The sequence below is a fragment of the Melanostigma gelatinosum genome, assembly GCF_949748355.1.
Source record: "Melanostigma gelatinosum genome assembly, chromosome: 8".
Classification (NCBI taxonomy): Eukaryota; Metazoa; Chordata; class Actinopteri; order Perciformes; family Zoarcidae; genus Melanostigma; species Melanostigma gelatinosum.
Window position 1 is genome coordinate 15,998,986 of NC_136641.1, and position 15,176 is coordinate 16,014,161.

The 15,176-nt window shown below is 42.9% G+C and overlaps 1 protein-coding gene across 1 annotated transcript; it reads left to right on the plus strand.

Annotated features, from left to right (window-relative positions):
• Positions 1–577: 577 nt before the first annotated feature.
• On the plus strand, positions 578–15,166 carry LOC306781119 (rho-related GTP-binding protein RhoA-D). Its single transcript, XM_079273813.1, has 5 exons — positions 578–701; positions 9,836–9,991; positions 11,896–12,016; positions 12,857–12,987; positions 13,352–15,166. The coding sequence occupies exons 2-5, from the start codon at positions 9,836–9,838 to the stop codon at positions 13,523–13,525; spliced, it is 582 nt and encodes a 193-aa protein (XP_079129939.1). The 5' UTR covers positions 578–701; the 3' UTR covers positions 13,526–15,166.
• The last annotated feature ends 10 nt before the right edge of the window (positions 15,167–15,176 follow it).

Consider the following 15,176-nt stretch of genomic DNA (forward strand, 5'->3'; position numbering starts at 1 on the left):
CTAGATTGGCCCTTCATCAGGAAAATGAGTATCACTTGAGCCAGTTTTATCTTTAAACGTTGGACTATTTTTGATGTTTTCACATTTTAAATTGGCACGACAAGAGTCACACAAGAGCGCACTGTGACAATTGGTACACCGTGTAAACCTCGTGGTATCACAAAGTAGATATTTAGTATGCAATTGGGATACAAAGTAGAATGTATTTGTTTCCTTCCGGGAAATATAGTTACAGAGACAGGACATTTGATTGATTGATTGCCAATCATAGCAATCAATATGAGCTTTAAAAAAAGGAACATTAATTCACTGTATATAAATCACATTGGTCAGTAGAGATCTGGTGTGGTATTCAGTGTGACGGATTTGAGGGGAAAGCTGGCAGAGAGCATGTAAACCATGTCAAAAAATATGGCAACAATAAGATACTGCACTTAACTGTTTTATCTTTATCTTCTTTAAGTGTGCGACTTAAAAATATGCAAATATGTTGCATTATTTCCTCGAGCCAGACGATTAAAATGGCGGTTTCAAGTTTTCCGAGGGGGACAGTGAACGCAGTGTTAAGGGCGGGTCTTGTGAGTATCGCTTTGGTCGCTTCCTGCTCGGCCGTTTTTTACTCTACAGCTGCTCCACGGACGGAATTCGGCAGGAGAGGGGAACACGGAGGCCTTTGACATTTAAAAAAAAGCACACTTAAGGTAAGAAACCATATTTGTTTTCCTTTTCATCACACGTTTCATTTCGCGAGCGCCGGAGAGCGCATCGAGTCAGTAAAGCGGGTTTTGAGGTGTGAGGGGAAAGTGACACGTTAATGAGCCGAGATACGACCAAGCTGCAGCTCGGAGAGTTGAAACCTGTTACTTGTTTAGAAGTTTGTATTTTTCCAGCCTAATGGCTTACGTGTTTTCGACGTTTAGTTCGTATAAATATAAAATAAAAGTACAACTAACTGTGTGGGCACACCTGTTTGTTCTCTCCAGTCGGAGATATGGGTCATATCAGCATGCAAAACCCAGCCCTGCCTCATTATGTGCTTTATTACGTAATCTAATTCTATGGACTTCAGCTGTGGAGGAAGGCAGCGCTGATCTTTACTCGCTGTAAAAACAACGTATCGCCTCTTTCTTTCTGGAAACCTGTTTACCAGTAAATGAGAGTTGATGGGCTCGAGTATTTTTTTTCCTGCTGTACATGAACTATTAAAAGGCAACATATCAATACTACTTATAGGCTACCGAGTGAGTAACCTTTTCTTATTTTGTTTGGGCCTTTTTTAAAAAGTCTCTCCTTCTCGCCCATTTGAAGTAACTGTTAGAACATTTGTCCGTGCCGAGGACATTCCTCTCTCGGAGTCACCACACCCTTGTTGTGCTGCTCGGCTGCTGTAGCCCGCATACATCTCACAGACTTGTTCCCTTAATTGTCTTTGCGCGTTCCCCATAATAAAGATGCTACCACCGGTATCCGAGCCCTGCAGAACTAATGCCATCCATCAACTGGACTGCTCCCCTTTGTGTTGCTATACTGTCACATTGTTAAAGGACAGACACAAACCCAGAAGAAGAATGCTTAAAGATATCTTCCTGCATGGGGGGTGTGTGCCTGCGTACCTGCTTTTATGTCAAATGTTTGTGTGGCTACTACAGGAGAAAGTATGATGTCATTGTAGCAGAACAGCTGATCAGGCGGTTTGCAGGTAGTGGTCAGAAGTGGAAGTGTTACCCTCACACACACACACACACACACACACACATAAATCGGTGCCAATGCAGGGGAAGGAAACTCCCAATCTAGACTACATTAACGTAAAAGCAGAAGTCATTATGTCTGCGGCTGTCATCAGCATCATCCGTGTGGTTTTGACTGTCAAGTGATGTAATCCAGAGCCTCTCTGTGTGAAGTGGGCTATGTTTGGCTTGTAGTAAAGTAGTATGTATAAAGTAAAGTATGAGTTGTGTCATTTCCAAATAGAGATAGATGTCGATGGTGGATTGGAAACACTAATGTTCAGAAAAGAAAAAGAGCTCTCACACACACACACACACACACACACACAGAGGAATCCTTGCACACATGTCATTAGAAGAGAAATGACAAAGTTCAATATCTCTGCTCAAAACATTCACTAATTAAATGTTTTGGAATGTTTTCTTAGCTTGAAGTGCACAAACAAGTATTTTACCCACAGCATACCAATAAGTTAGGCTTATTGTTTTGAGTCAGGATCCTGTATGTGGGTCAGGTAGCTTGTGGAACGTCAGATACATATTAATTCAACATTTAGGTAAATGTTAATTAGTATCGGATTAAACTGCATCAGCATTAAAGGACTCAGATCCAGATTTGATCGGGACATCCATACAAATACCCCAAATATCCTCACTGTCTAATTAAAATCAGAGATGGTGTGTCATAATAACAGACTTGATATCTCTAGCCTGTGCACCCTTATTCTTTTCTTCTTGTCTTATTGAGGTCGTCTCAGACGACAGCTGAAGCTCAGTTGGTCACTACGGAAGCCTTTTATGGACAATTCTGGATCAAAAGCGCTATATGTGTCAGGATCTCCAGAGGCCGTTTCACCCTGGTGCTGCACCTCGTAGTGTTCTCCTTGGCCTGCTCTCCGCCACTGGCCTACTACTGGTGTTTTACTTATACTTGTACGTGCCAGCCCAAGCCTTGGGGATGGCGGACGCAGGAAGTTCTCCCGAGCAAAGATTTAGGAAGTGGAGCATGGACAGAAGGGGAATGCCCAATAACGGCCGTTATTCCATCCTTCCTGCTCATGCTCATATTCGGTGGGGAGCCGCTGGTTTGTGTATTTTAAGGCCATAGGTGCTTGCTTATCAGTCGAGCTGCTCAAACACAATGTTCCACCCTAACGGAACCCAGGAAAATGCTGAGTTTAGGCTGCTCTGTGTTCTAGTCATCGGAGCGTGACTAGCAAACAAGTCAGCATGGAAAATTGTGCCTGTAGGCTGCTGGGTGTTTAACGTACAGGCAGTAAGCGGATGAGAAAATCCTAGAGGGCAAAAATAAAAATCTCATTCGGCGGCCTTTTGCTTTGTGCTCGTTTCAGGAAGTCCCTAAAAGGGCAGTTTGGAAAGCCAAACATGTCTCCTGAGTAACATTATCAGCAGAGCGCTTAGGAATGGGAACTGGTAGCTGGTTCCATTTGGGAAAATACCCCGATTAGTTTGCTGAGAGATGCTAACAAATCTCTTATGAAATCTTTCATCTCTCCTCACTTTTTTACTAGCAAAGAGTGCAAATCACATAGTCAGCAGGCTTCATTTTTATTAGCCGGCTCTTAAAATGACAAACGTCGGGATCAGCTGGAGCGTTAAATTTGTTCAACTACAGTGAAAAGATTGTCTGTTCATGTGCTCTCTGCAGCCGGTGTCTGTATTCAGCCAAAGAGTGTTTGTTAAAGGACGCATCACTCTCTGTTGTGTCGCTGTTAGTGGACTGTGTGTGTTCTTGTAGATCAGCAGAGATCAACAGAGTGGCGAAATAATCCAACTCATCACCTCAAGTCACTTTGATAATCTCCCCGTTAAACCTTTATTCATATATCAATATTTGACAGTAATCAGATCAACCTAATAGTTGTGAGACAGGACCTTCTGTATTTAGTAAGTAGGCTACAGATATTATTTAAATGTGTCCTAATGTTTTAAGTACAGGTTGTGAACATTTAAAGCTGTAGTGTTTCTGCCTTGTCAGCCACGAAAAGGTGATTAGACATCTTTGGGTTGCAGTTATTTTAGCATTTAGTTGCAGCCAAAGTTAAAAAGGTGAACCTAATAAGATAAGAGATTTGAAATGATTGGGAAATCGTTATTGCATTGTAATAAGATTAAATTATATTGAACACTACACATGGCTGTAAGGCACAGGTGGACTGGGCGGATGAGATGAACTGTCGTGGTGTTTTCCATCCAGGCTGCGTTCATGTGTGTGTCAGCTCTGGCTTTCATTTGTGCCGTGTATGAGAGTCAGATAGGAGGAATGCACCACCCTAAGGATACGGAGCATTAGCTCCCCGATGGTGACATCACCCTGCAACACAGGGAGAGAGAGAGAGAGATGAGACAAGAAGGGAGGGAGGGAGGTACAGGAACAAATTCTGAGGGAGTAAGAAGCAGGGCTACGGAAACACGTTAATGATTTCTAACCAAGTCCTGATTAGCTCTGTTCCCTCGCCACTCCATGACTAATTCAGCCATTTATTTATTTTGTACTCATGGAATATTAATCAAAGTCGTTGGTATGTTTTAAGTTTCTCCATATCTGTTGCTGGTGTATAACTTGCTAATGTTCTGACCTTCCTTCCTTCCCTTCATCCATCCGTCTGTACGGCAAGCAAAACCCGGGGGGGGGGGGGGGGTGATTCTGTGTGCTGCTTCTCTGTTTCGTCCTCTGCTCGGAGCTGTGCTCTGTGATGAATTGGGTCGGTGTAGTCTCAATGGTGCCGTCCTATTTTGGGCTCCAGCTAGGTTCTCATGACTTTAGCTGGATCCTGAGCTTCTGGTCTCAAGCTGGATTCAACCTTGTGTAAGGAGAGCGAGACAAAAACCTGATGGAGCGCAGCAGTAGTTTCTAGGGACACCCTCGTTTTTTTTGTGCCACAACTTCCAGAGTTTGATCGTTTATGTATATATTTTAAATTATATTTGATTTATATTTCCCTACATTATACAGCTCCACAGTACAAACTTAGCCTTAAGTAAGTCTACATTGAAATAAATAAAGCTGTCTGAGTAAGTTTGTCAACTAAATAGCTCTGTATTAAGAAAGTACATCTGGCACCTCCTTAAACAGGTCCTCCACTGATTTTACACATCAGTCTGTTCCAGGTCTTCCAGGAGAGTATTACTGCATGTGTGAGAGGTTCTATAAAGCCTTTTGTGGCTCCAGAGATAGCTGCCTTAACTCTGATAAGTTGCCTCAATTCATTCTGAATTGAAACATTTTCTTTCTTTCCTGCTCTTTCATTTCCTTTCGGAGCGACACACACAGAGTCCTGTCGGAAGTCAGTCGTGGTTCCGCATGACGTCCTGTACATTTTGTCATCTGCGTTTTGTTTCCTGCGCTGTTTGTTCAGTATTCCCCATTCGCTATCTTCTCATTAAGTGGCCGTGCACTGCGTCAAAAAATCGTGAAAAAGTCAACGTGTTCAAATTGCTTGTTTTGTCTGACCAAACCCAAACTTGTTCAGCTTAAAAGCAAAGAAAACCAGCAGTTATTCACATCATTATCCACATCCGTAAACCAGGGATTTTGTTTGGGGGGGCATTTCTGATTTAACAATGAAAATGTTTCTTTCATCTTTTGTGTAATAGGAGTGTCAGTGTAAACCTGTTGTGTCAGAAAGGTTTGAACAGGATGCAGACAGCCTCTCCGTCCCCAGCATGTTCAAAACACTGCCCTGAAATGCAGTCTTCAACCAAAAACAACACCATGAGGTGGAGACAAGTTGCTCCGCCTGTTACAGTGTCAGGTGAAAGTGTAGTTGTTGCAGTTTGGCCTGATGTCTGTTATCCACGCTGGTCTTCATATCCAATCCATTCCTCAACATTTCAACCAGGAGAATAAGGGCGAGGTACTGGTGGACGGAGAGTGGAGTGTGTTTAGAAGAAAGGGGTGAGGGGTGTTGAAAGTGGGTGAGACATTCCTCAGAGCTTACGTCCTCCCACATGTCTACACAGTCAGACAGGGTTTGATTGTGAGCATTCGCTGATCCGTTATTAATCTTCATGTGGAATGCTTATTCCTACTTTTGACCGATCATTGTGTCAATATCTCAACTGTTAACAACTCAAACTCTTTCTTCAAACATCACCTGAAAGTATACAGCTAGAGTAAAGTGAACGGGGGTGTCCTGGCACATTCCAAGGAAAAGGAAATGAGGGGGACATGACTCAATTCATGGTCTGCTGAGCAGCTGAAATCCTGTTAGTGATTCTACATGTATCTATTGCGTTAGTATGTATGTCTCCAGACTCATCATTCATTACAGTACAGAAGTCACCACCAAAGTGAGTTTCTATTGTCCTTGCTCTGTTAAACTGGATCAGAAGGTGGAGCGACACAAGGGCCTATTTGGCTCTATTCATCATCTCCTCTTGACCTCCATCACTTAATGTAGCTGAGATGCATCTACATATCAGCCGGTGGGACATGAAATACCATCCAGCCAGTATAGTGAACTGAGCCATGAGTTTGAAGGCTTCCCAGACGCCAAAATGCAGCACAAGTTTATAATACTGTGAGACGTGTGAGACGTGATGAAGTTGTAAAAAACTTCATCACGAGGTGAAGAGTAGAAATATGCTGTTCATGTTGCGTAGTAATCCACCAGGAATTTGCACTTGTATGTATTTAATCTAATCTGTCACACAGCCGTGCCTTGTCAGGTTACATCATGTTGTGCTGCAGCAAAGGTTGCCCCCCCCCCCCCTCATTGAAATGAATGAGGGGGCATCATTTTTTCTGTGTAGAGCTAAAGTTGTTCTGAATGCCAGGTGATTAGTGTCATGACACATATTCTATCGTGTCCTGTAGGTTTTTCAAACGCAGGAACAAAATACTGAAGTTCAGGTGCAGCATTGTAAAGGTGTGGTTCACCTGCAACATTCCACTGAAACGGAGGTATCTTTTTGACACAAAGCAGCTCTGATTGCATTACGTTGTGCTGCACGCTGTTCAACTCTTTGCGGTTCCACTGTAACAGTTTTACGAAATAACAACAATACATGCAATGTTTATTTTTGTTGTTTTAATAAGTACTCTTAATCAAAAGGGTCACTAACTGCAGTGTTTGTGTTAATACCTGGAGTTTGCTGATCCATGTGATTAAAATGTCTTTTTTTGCTATTGTCCCCCCCCCCCCCAACACACACACACTTCTGTTGAACAGGACTGGCTAATGTGTTGTGCATGTGCAAGGAATGTGAACTTTGTCCTTTGCTACCCCACACAGGGACACACTATGCAAGATGGGAGTATTCATCCTGAGAAACGTGTGAACGCACTTCTAGGTTATACGACCTTTCTCTGTGAGACTGTGTGTGTGTACTGAATGTCTCTCTGTGTATATTATGGCTCACTACTCGCGTTTTTGGGTTCTTATTGTTTTTCGTAACACTGAGAACAATGCAGCTGTAGTATCACGTGGCTGGCTTGGTCTAATCAAGTCACTGCTGCTGGTACAAGCGTTGTAACAACACACAGATCTTCATTTCAATTATTCATGAGTGTATTTGGACTGTTTTCCCTAAACACTGAGGCCTACTTATTGCAACACAAAATCAAGGCCACCCTGAATTTTTGATTGTTGAATATAATTCAAAAGTAGTGTCGTCATACAATTGGCAAAACAATAAACAGTTGCATACTTTGGGATGATGTTCTTTAGTGGGTATAATTTGTTTTAATGAGGTTTATGTAGCACTTTGTAATATCATTTATAACATTAAGGGATCGTTTTGAGATTTAGTAAAACTCACTCTCAGGCCATAGAGTCCTAGTTAGTAATGATTAATCATATTTACTTTAAATCGTACAACCCCCACTCTGTTATATGGGTGTCTGCTCTCTATGAATCCTCACACGCGGTGCAGACTCTTGTTAAAGGAACAATCCCACACTGAGTCCAGACTTGTCTGACTTCAGGGAAAGGAAGAGACTCCTCCTTGTGCTAATACAGCTTATTTGTAACTGACCTGAGGGGAGAAACTCGAGCAGGGAGAATGAGAGAAAATTACAAAATGGTTGAACTCCAGATGTCTTTCCTGTGGCTCATTTTCTCTCCTCCCTCTACTGTTTATTTCATACCAGGAAGTCACTTAAAGGAAGGAAGTAAGGAAAGCAAATGAGGACACAAATGTCATGGGAAAAACCCACAAAGCACATTAAGCACCTGCAGAATCGTTGGCATCACCACTTCGTATGATATCACTGTTAAAGTGAATTGTTTCATGCCACATTTTAAGGGTAGCAGACCACGCCTCAACATCAGCGCTTATTTAGAGAGGTCCTTGGAGTGCCTGTTCCCATCTTTGTACCATCAGTGTGCACACACGCATTAGTGCAAAGGTAAGGGGCCATTATCCCCACGAAGCACCATGTGTGGCCCCCGGCACCGTATAGGCAGCATGCTGGGAGAGCTATTGTCGTCAATAAGCAGCATTATTTTGTAACTGCACAAGATCTGCAGGACTAAAGTGTGTGTGTGTGTGCGAGCGCGCCTCCTTCTGGTAGTGACAGTGTGATGAATGGAGTAACAGCAGCCTGCTATCACTGAGAACAGGTGGCTATCTCCAGAGACAAACTGGCCTGATTTAATGTGTGGGAGAGAAAAAGCAAACTGAACAATTGTCTTTTGATTCTTGTGGCGAAGATGGTAGATGAGGCGAATCAAACTGAAGGACGTGGAGATTCACAAACGCCTGGGCTCAAAGTCTTTTTTAACAAAGCTGAAGGAAATATAATTCTTGCAATAAATGACGGAATACATAGTTTTGTTCCCTCTATGTAGAGGACCCACCATGTTCCCATTAAGAATTTAATTGGCTTTGGTTTCTATGAATATTTGGTATCAACAGCCCAGCCACTGACCATGTCAGAGGAAACAACTGTTTATACACTCAGCAAAACTCTGTTTACCGTTCCATAGTGCAAAACTAAAGTTTGACATATTACAGTTGCTAGTATACCTGTTGGAGTTTGTGGATCTGATGATGAAAGAAGTACTTTAACAAGTGCTTAGAGGTTTTGCTTTCTTGGGGTTACTTCTTGTTTTCTAAAAGCTACAATAAATTACTTTTTAGCCACTTTGCAGGGAAAAACGAGCTGTAAAGACGACACTGAATGTTAAGTTGATATGACAAACTTCTCAGTAAGCAGTTGCTTATTTACACACCCAGTAAATACAGAACAACCTTATTCAGTGAGAGTTGTTTATGGCTAACTGGTGAATGTAAAAGCAATCTAATCTCTCTTTTTTTTTTTGCTGTTTGCTCCACTAACTGGCTCTTTAGCTGCTAAATGCTCAATTATGTTCACCTGCTGTAGCAAAAAACAACACAGAGCGGTGAGAATAAATTCAAAACCGTAAAGTTATGAGTCATAAAACCAAAACAATAAGCTGAAAGATGCATGTAAGCTCTGTAGAGCTGAGGAGTCCACATGCAAATAATCATATCATCATGTAATAATATCTAACTATTATAGCTCCTTTTAATAGTCTGTAGATCTTTGTTTTGGTTCAGAAACTCTCAGATTGGTGAAGGTGCTTGCTGCAGGCAGCCAGTACATTGTCTCATCACCTACTGCCTTCTCTCCATTATTGTCAGCGTGTGGGAAACTGTTATTGATCCGTGTGTGTGTGTGTGTGTGTGTGTGTGTGGCCATATCTTTCTCTGGCAAGCCACATTTCACTCCCATACACCCACCTCACAGGGATACAAGCAAAGATAATGGGAGAACATTGTGTGCCGTACAGAGGCGTCAACAGAAAGCAGTAAGAGCTGTAGATCACAAGGCCACAGGAATGTAGAAGTGACACATTTAGGATCATTGTTAATGTGATGTGCAGCCGTGTGTTGGAGCACTGAGGCTGCAGCATTCCCAACACTGTTGCTCTGCTCCGGTTCTCTTCCCTCCCACTGCTCACCCCTCAGCCGCACTCTGTTTTTTCACAGGACGCAGTCCAGGAAAGGGAACAGGGTGCGGCTCTAAAACAGACTTCGATCATCTCCTTTTTTTGGTTAATTCTCATGCATCTCTCAATTCTTAAAATATAGACCACATTTTATTCTGTTTGCAGATGGCTGCCATCAGGAAGAAGTTGGTGATCGTTGGGGATGGTGCGTGTGGGAAGACCTGTCTGCTCATCGTCTTCAGTAAGGACCAGTTCCCAGAGGTCTACGTCCCCACGGTGTTTGAGAACTACATCGCTGACATCGAAGTTGATGGCAAACAGGTACATTATATTTTAAATGTACCTTATGATTATGAATAAGGTTTATATTTTGAGTATACTTTTATTTCAGAAGGAGATATTTTACTTTCTACTTAACAACATTTAGCTGACTAGTTGCTTTTCAGAATAACACTAAAAAAACATAAGCTATGCTTATAAAAACTTATTGTTAATGGGAAAAAAATCAGGAGTTCACAAACCGTTGACTTGTGACCTCCTCAAACTGTCTGGTTGGGGCATCTTGTCATATTTCAGATGTCTGAGATAGAAATGCCACGAAAGAAACATTTTCCCTCTCAACAGTCATCAGAATAACTGTTTGAGGCCCAAAAGAGGTCTAATTATCCAAACCTGGTGGTGGTGGTTGTGACGCCCTCTGGGCGTCACTTTCTGGTTAGAATAAAGCAGCTAAAACGAGTTGCACCTTGACCAGCTACAACAGCACCACCTGCATCAGTATTAACAGTCTAATCATGTAATGTATAATAATATATTGTACACAAGTACTTTTACTTCTGATACTCTAAGTATATTTAGCTGGTGATGCCTCTGTTTCCATTTCAGTAGGATTTAAAATAGAGTACTTTTACTTGAGTAAAGGATGAGTAAGTTATTCCGCCACTGATAACTCAAGACATTTTTCAGAACAGGCAGGTTTATGATTTGCTAAAACTGCTGCTGTAGTGATAACAATGTGACCCTGGTGGCCCTGCTGATAGAGACCCATGTGCTATCGAGACCGATGGGGAGAAGTGCTTATTGTAAGCAAATCCTTGGGACGTTTTATTGTTGTACAGCAGCAGACATCCACCCAACAACAGGAAATGGATCAGTGCCACCTTCCTGCCCAGTGTTGAAACCCATTCCCTCATGCATCATGACTAATCTCCTGTTTCCTGTGCGGTATAATACAAAGTTGACTGTACTCCAAGCCCCTCAACCGTGGGAGACAGATTTTGAATAAAAAGTCCGTTTTATTGTCAGTGACACAGTTAAACTTACAGCTGACCTCTACTTAGCATTCTTTGATAATGTTTAGTTGTGCTTACAACAACCAAAAAGAGGAGTTCAGACAGGAAACCTTTCGGTAAAGTAAGTAGGCGAGGCTGACTCCTGAGAGACATCTAGTGGTCAAATAATTCAGAAGCAGCAGAAATGGACACTGGTCTGTCACGGTCAATGTCAGCCCACCGTCCCACATATTATGATGTGGCCAGCCAGGCTAGTAGCTTGTCGACCAACAAGCAAGATTCAGCAAACCATGAGAGCAGAAGTGAGAAAAGTCCAGAGTAGCTGCTGACATGCTGTCCTCGGCACAGTTCTCCAGCTGTGACTGCAATGTGGGCGAGGTTACTGTAGGATTAAGTAATCAGGATAAACTACCGGTAGGTCTACATTACAGTGAAAGCTAATAGTCCACAGCCGTTTAGGAGATGTTTACAGACAGAAGCCACACCATGTATTCATGCAGTGACACTTGTCGGCTACTGTGTAGAAGGCATTCCTCTGTGGTGCTTTGTTTTGCAGCATCTGTTACAGACCTTGCTGAGCTCAAATGTTTTCTTGCTGGGGATTTGTTTTATCTAGAGCAGGTCAGGCACGCAGGGACTCCTAACGGTTTGATTAACAGCCTCAGAATATCCTGTGGGAACAATCCCCACCTCTGGGGAGTTGCTTTTTAGGCATGAACGCAATGAATTGTTTTTAATCCTTTTTTTCCTTCATCTCTCCTGTTATTCTGCCTTTATTTCTGTTGCCCGTCTTCTCTTTGTCCATGTTCACTTTCCCCTCTTCATCCTGCTGTAGATGACGTTTGATTGTTCTACCTTAATAATGTTACTTATATTGCGCTCTTTGCTAGCAGCCACTTGCTTCACTTCTGTTCTTCTCCTCCTCTTCCTCAGGTGGAGTTGGCATTGTGGGATACAGCCGGTCAGGAAGACTATGACAGACTGAGGCCTCTCTCCTACCCTGACACAGATGTTATCCTCATGTGCTTCTCCATAGATAGTCCCGACAGTTTAGGTAAAGCTGCATACACATTGTTTACCTACTCAGTGTTCCCTTGTGTCATTGAGTGTTTCGGCCATTTAACACTATCCACCCCCCCCCCCCCCCCCCCCCCCCCAAGGGCCGCCAAGACGAGCCACACAGTAAACTGGTAGTCGTGTCTTCAGTGTGGAACTGAACCAGAACAGGGAAGCTGGCCGTTTCTCAGCTCCAGCTATTTGAATAAATAATTTAATATCTTAAAGGAGCAATGTACGGCACTCAGAGCATTCATATAGCAGCAAACTATTTGCTATGTAAAGATATGGTGGAGTAATTCCTACCTGAGCAGATAATGAAGTCACTCACTCTCACTCTGTGTGGGATGATATCAGACGCTCTCCTTGCTTCTATGACATAGCAGGGCTGGCCGTGCATGCTTTTAGTGCAAAAGTACATTTTAAAGTCAATTAGAAGTTGATTGAACAGTGTCTAAGATTAACCTCTTGTAGATTGATTCTGATCAATGCATCCTTAAGACTGTTTAACTTCATAGATGCATTTTAATTCAGTCTCCACATTGAAAGGAAACAAGATGAATGAGCACATTTCCCGGGGCTTTCTCCCACAGTGTTGTTGATATGGACGATGACACAGATGGCATGTCTACTCCATCACAGTGGGGCGTCTCCCTCCACACAGCGCTGCATGTTCGCCCATGTATCGGGGAGCAGTCAGTGACCTCTTGATATTTATGTTTGTACAGTCACAGGCGGAACTGCACGGGCTCTCCCAACTGTCCTTGTAGGGAAATACGTCTGGAATTTGCTGTGCAGTGACTTGTTTTTGTATTTCGTTCTTTTTTCCTTCTTGCAGAGAACATTCCTGAGAAGTGGACGCCTGAAGTGAAACACTTTTGTCCCAATGTCCCGATCATTCTCGTGGGTAACAAGAAGGACCTGAGGAATGATGAACACACACGCAGGGAGCTGGCCAAGATGAAACAGGTGTGTGTGTGTGTGACTCCATATCCTTATATGTTACTGGCAACAAAACACCTCCATTCAAAATCTTAAGTAAAAGTATTATCAGCAAAATTGACCTTATTTTCGAAAAGTAAAAGTACTCATTGTGTGTTAAAATGTTCCCTGTCTGTGTTTGTGGATGTAAAAAGTATAATATTTACCTCTGTGATGTAGTCAAGTAGAAGTATAAAGTTACATAAAAGGGAAATACTCTGAAGAAAATGTACCTTGAATTTGTACTAGGGTACAGTACTTGAGTAAATGTACTAACGGTAATACTAGTGTACTACTCTGCTAAAGGAATCACTGTTCATTCCAACCCTCCGTCTTTACCATAAACCTGCAGGAGCCTGTGAAGTCTGAGGAGGGCAGAGACATGGCCAACCGCATCAGTGCCTTCGGCTACCTGGAGTGCTCCGCCAAGACCAAGGACGGCGTGCGGGAGGTGTTTGAGATGGCCACCAGAGCAGCACTGCAGGTCCGCAAGCGCAAGAAGAGGGGCGGCTGCCAGCTACTGTGAAGGGGCGGAGTCTGTTGGCCAATCAGCACCCGAGGGAGGATCCCCCCCCCCCCCCTTGCGCACAGAGCAAACCTAGAGAATCCTTAAATCGATGGCTTCCGTGGACTATACTTACTTCACAGATGCAGATATACCACAGGACAATATGAAAGACTGACACACCTGTTTAAAAGCAAAACCAATCAGCCTTTTTTAACTCTCCTCTGCTACTCACACAACTTTGTTTCTGTTTGTTTGCTGTTTTCCTCCACCAGCCTGTTGGTGTGAAGGACCTGTCCCTCCCTCTTATATGAATGTATGTTTGTATTTATATGTGCATATACTTTACAAACATATCATGCCTGTATTATGTTTACAGAAAAGGGTATTGTAGCTCAAATGCCTCCTGAATGGAAAGACAGATTTAGGATTTGCTTTAATAGTATGGAGCTCCTCTCCGACCTGCATGCACCACTGTCCCGATTCACCTCTATATCGCACCACTATTCATTTTACACCCTTAAAATTCTTTATAGTCATGTGTTGAGTCAGCAGAGCTCCCTTGTCCTCAGCGTTCTCTTCTGGCATTAATGACTAAATTTAGAGCTGCGTTCATCCACTGAAACCTGCGTAAACTGAAGCAGCGTGGAGAGCTGTTGGACTGCACCTCGCTGTGTCTCTCTTTCATGGCGATGGCTTAAACCGGCACTGGAGACAGTCGTCTATTGTCATGGACTCAACACTCCGTCACGCTCACACTGGCTCCGAGTCCGACAGACTTGCCTCTACTGAGACGTCAACACCTTCCCCAAACAAGCCTTCTGTCTGAACTCTGTACTGTAGACAGATTATAGGTCTATTCTGTGCATAAAAGTTTGAATAAAATTTCCAGTTGACTGCTCAACTTTTGTCATTACCAATGTGATATCTCCTCAGTTTGGCTCAGCAGATCAGTAGCTTTCTGGAATATTTGAAATCGGGGCTTTGTTGTTATGCGATAGGCCTTCATTTGACCCTACACACAAGGGACATAGCTTGAAATGTGATCGGAACAACGAGCATATCAGAGTGTGTGGCCAGTGTCCGGTCAAAATCTCTCTCTTGAGTTGTTCGTCATTGAAGTAGAGCCAGCTGATAAACAGACTGTCAGAACAACGGTGGTGTGTTTGGGCTCAGAGCTGCACCAACGCGTCATAAAAGTGCCGATCACAGAACAAGAAATTGCATTGAGACAACTATCTGCTACTAGTTGCTACTAACTGTAGCAACTACAATTTGTAGAACTTTCTGCACAAGTGTATTGTCGTCATCACTGACGTGATCATAAAACCCCCTCGTCTTTACTGGCAGCCCTCTGATGCAGTTAGTGTTTCTGCGTCATGGCTGAAGCAAAGACATGCATGCAGTACACATATTGCATGTCCTGTCATGAAAGAATGTAAGTATATTTAATGGTATATTGATCTCACCGCCGTCACAAGCTGCAGTAGTGATCGTATCGGGTACATTCAGATCCACATGGATCAGAATGTTGGGTTCATTGTTCTGTTAAACACCAGAGTTCCAGAGAAATGTTGATTGTGATGACTCTACAAACAGGAGTGCGATGTGTTGAATGTATGGACGAGAGAAACATGCTATTAAAGTATTTTTTAAATACTACGTAATCTTA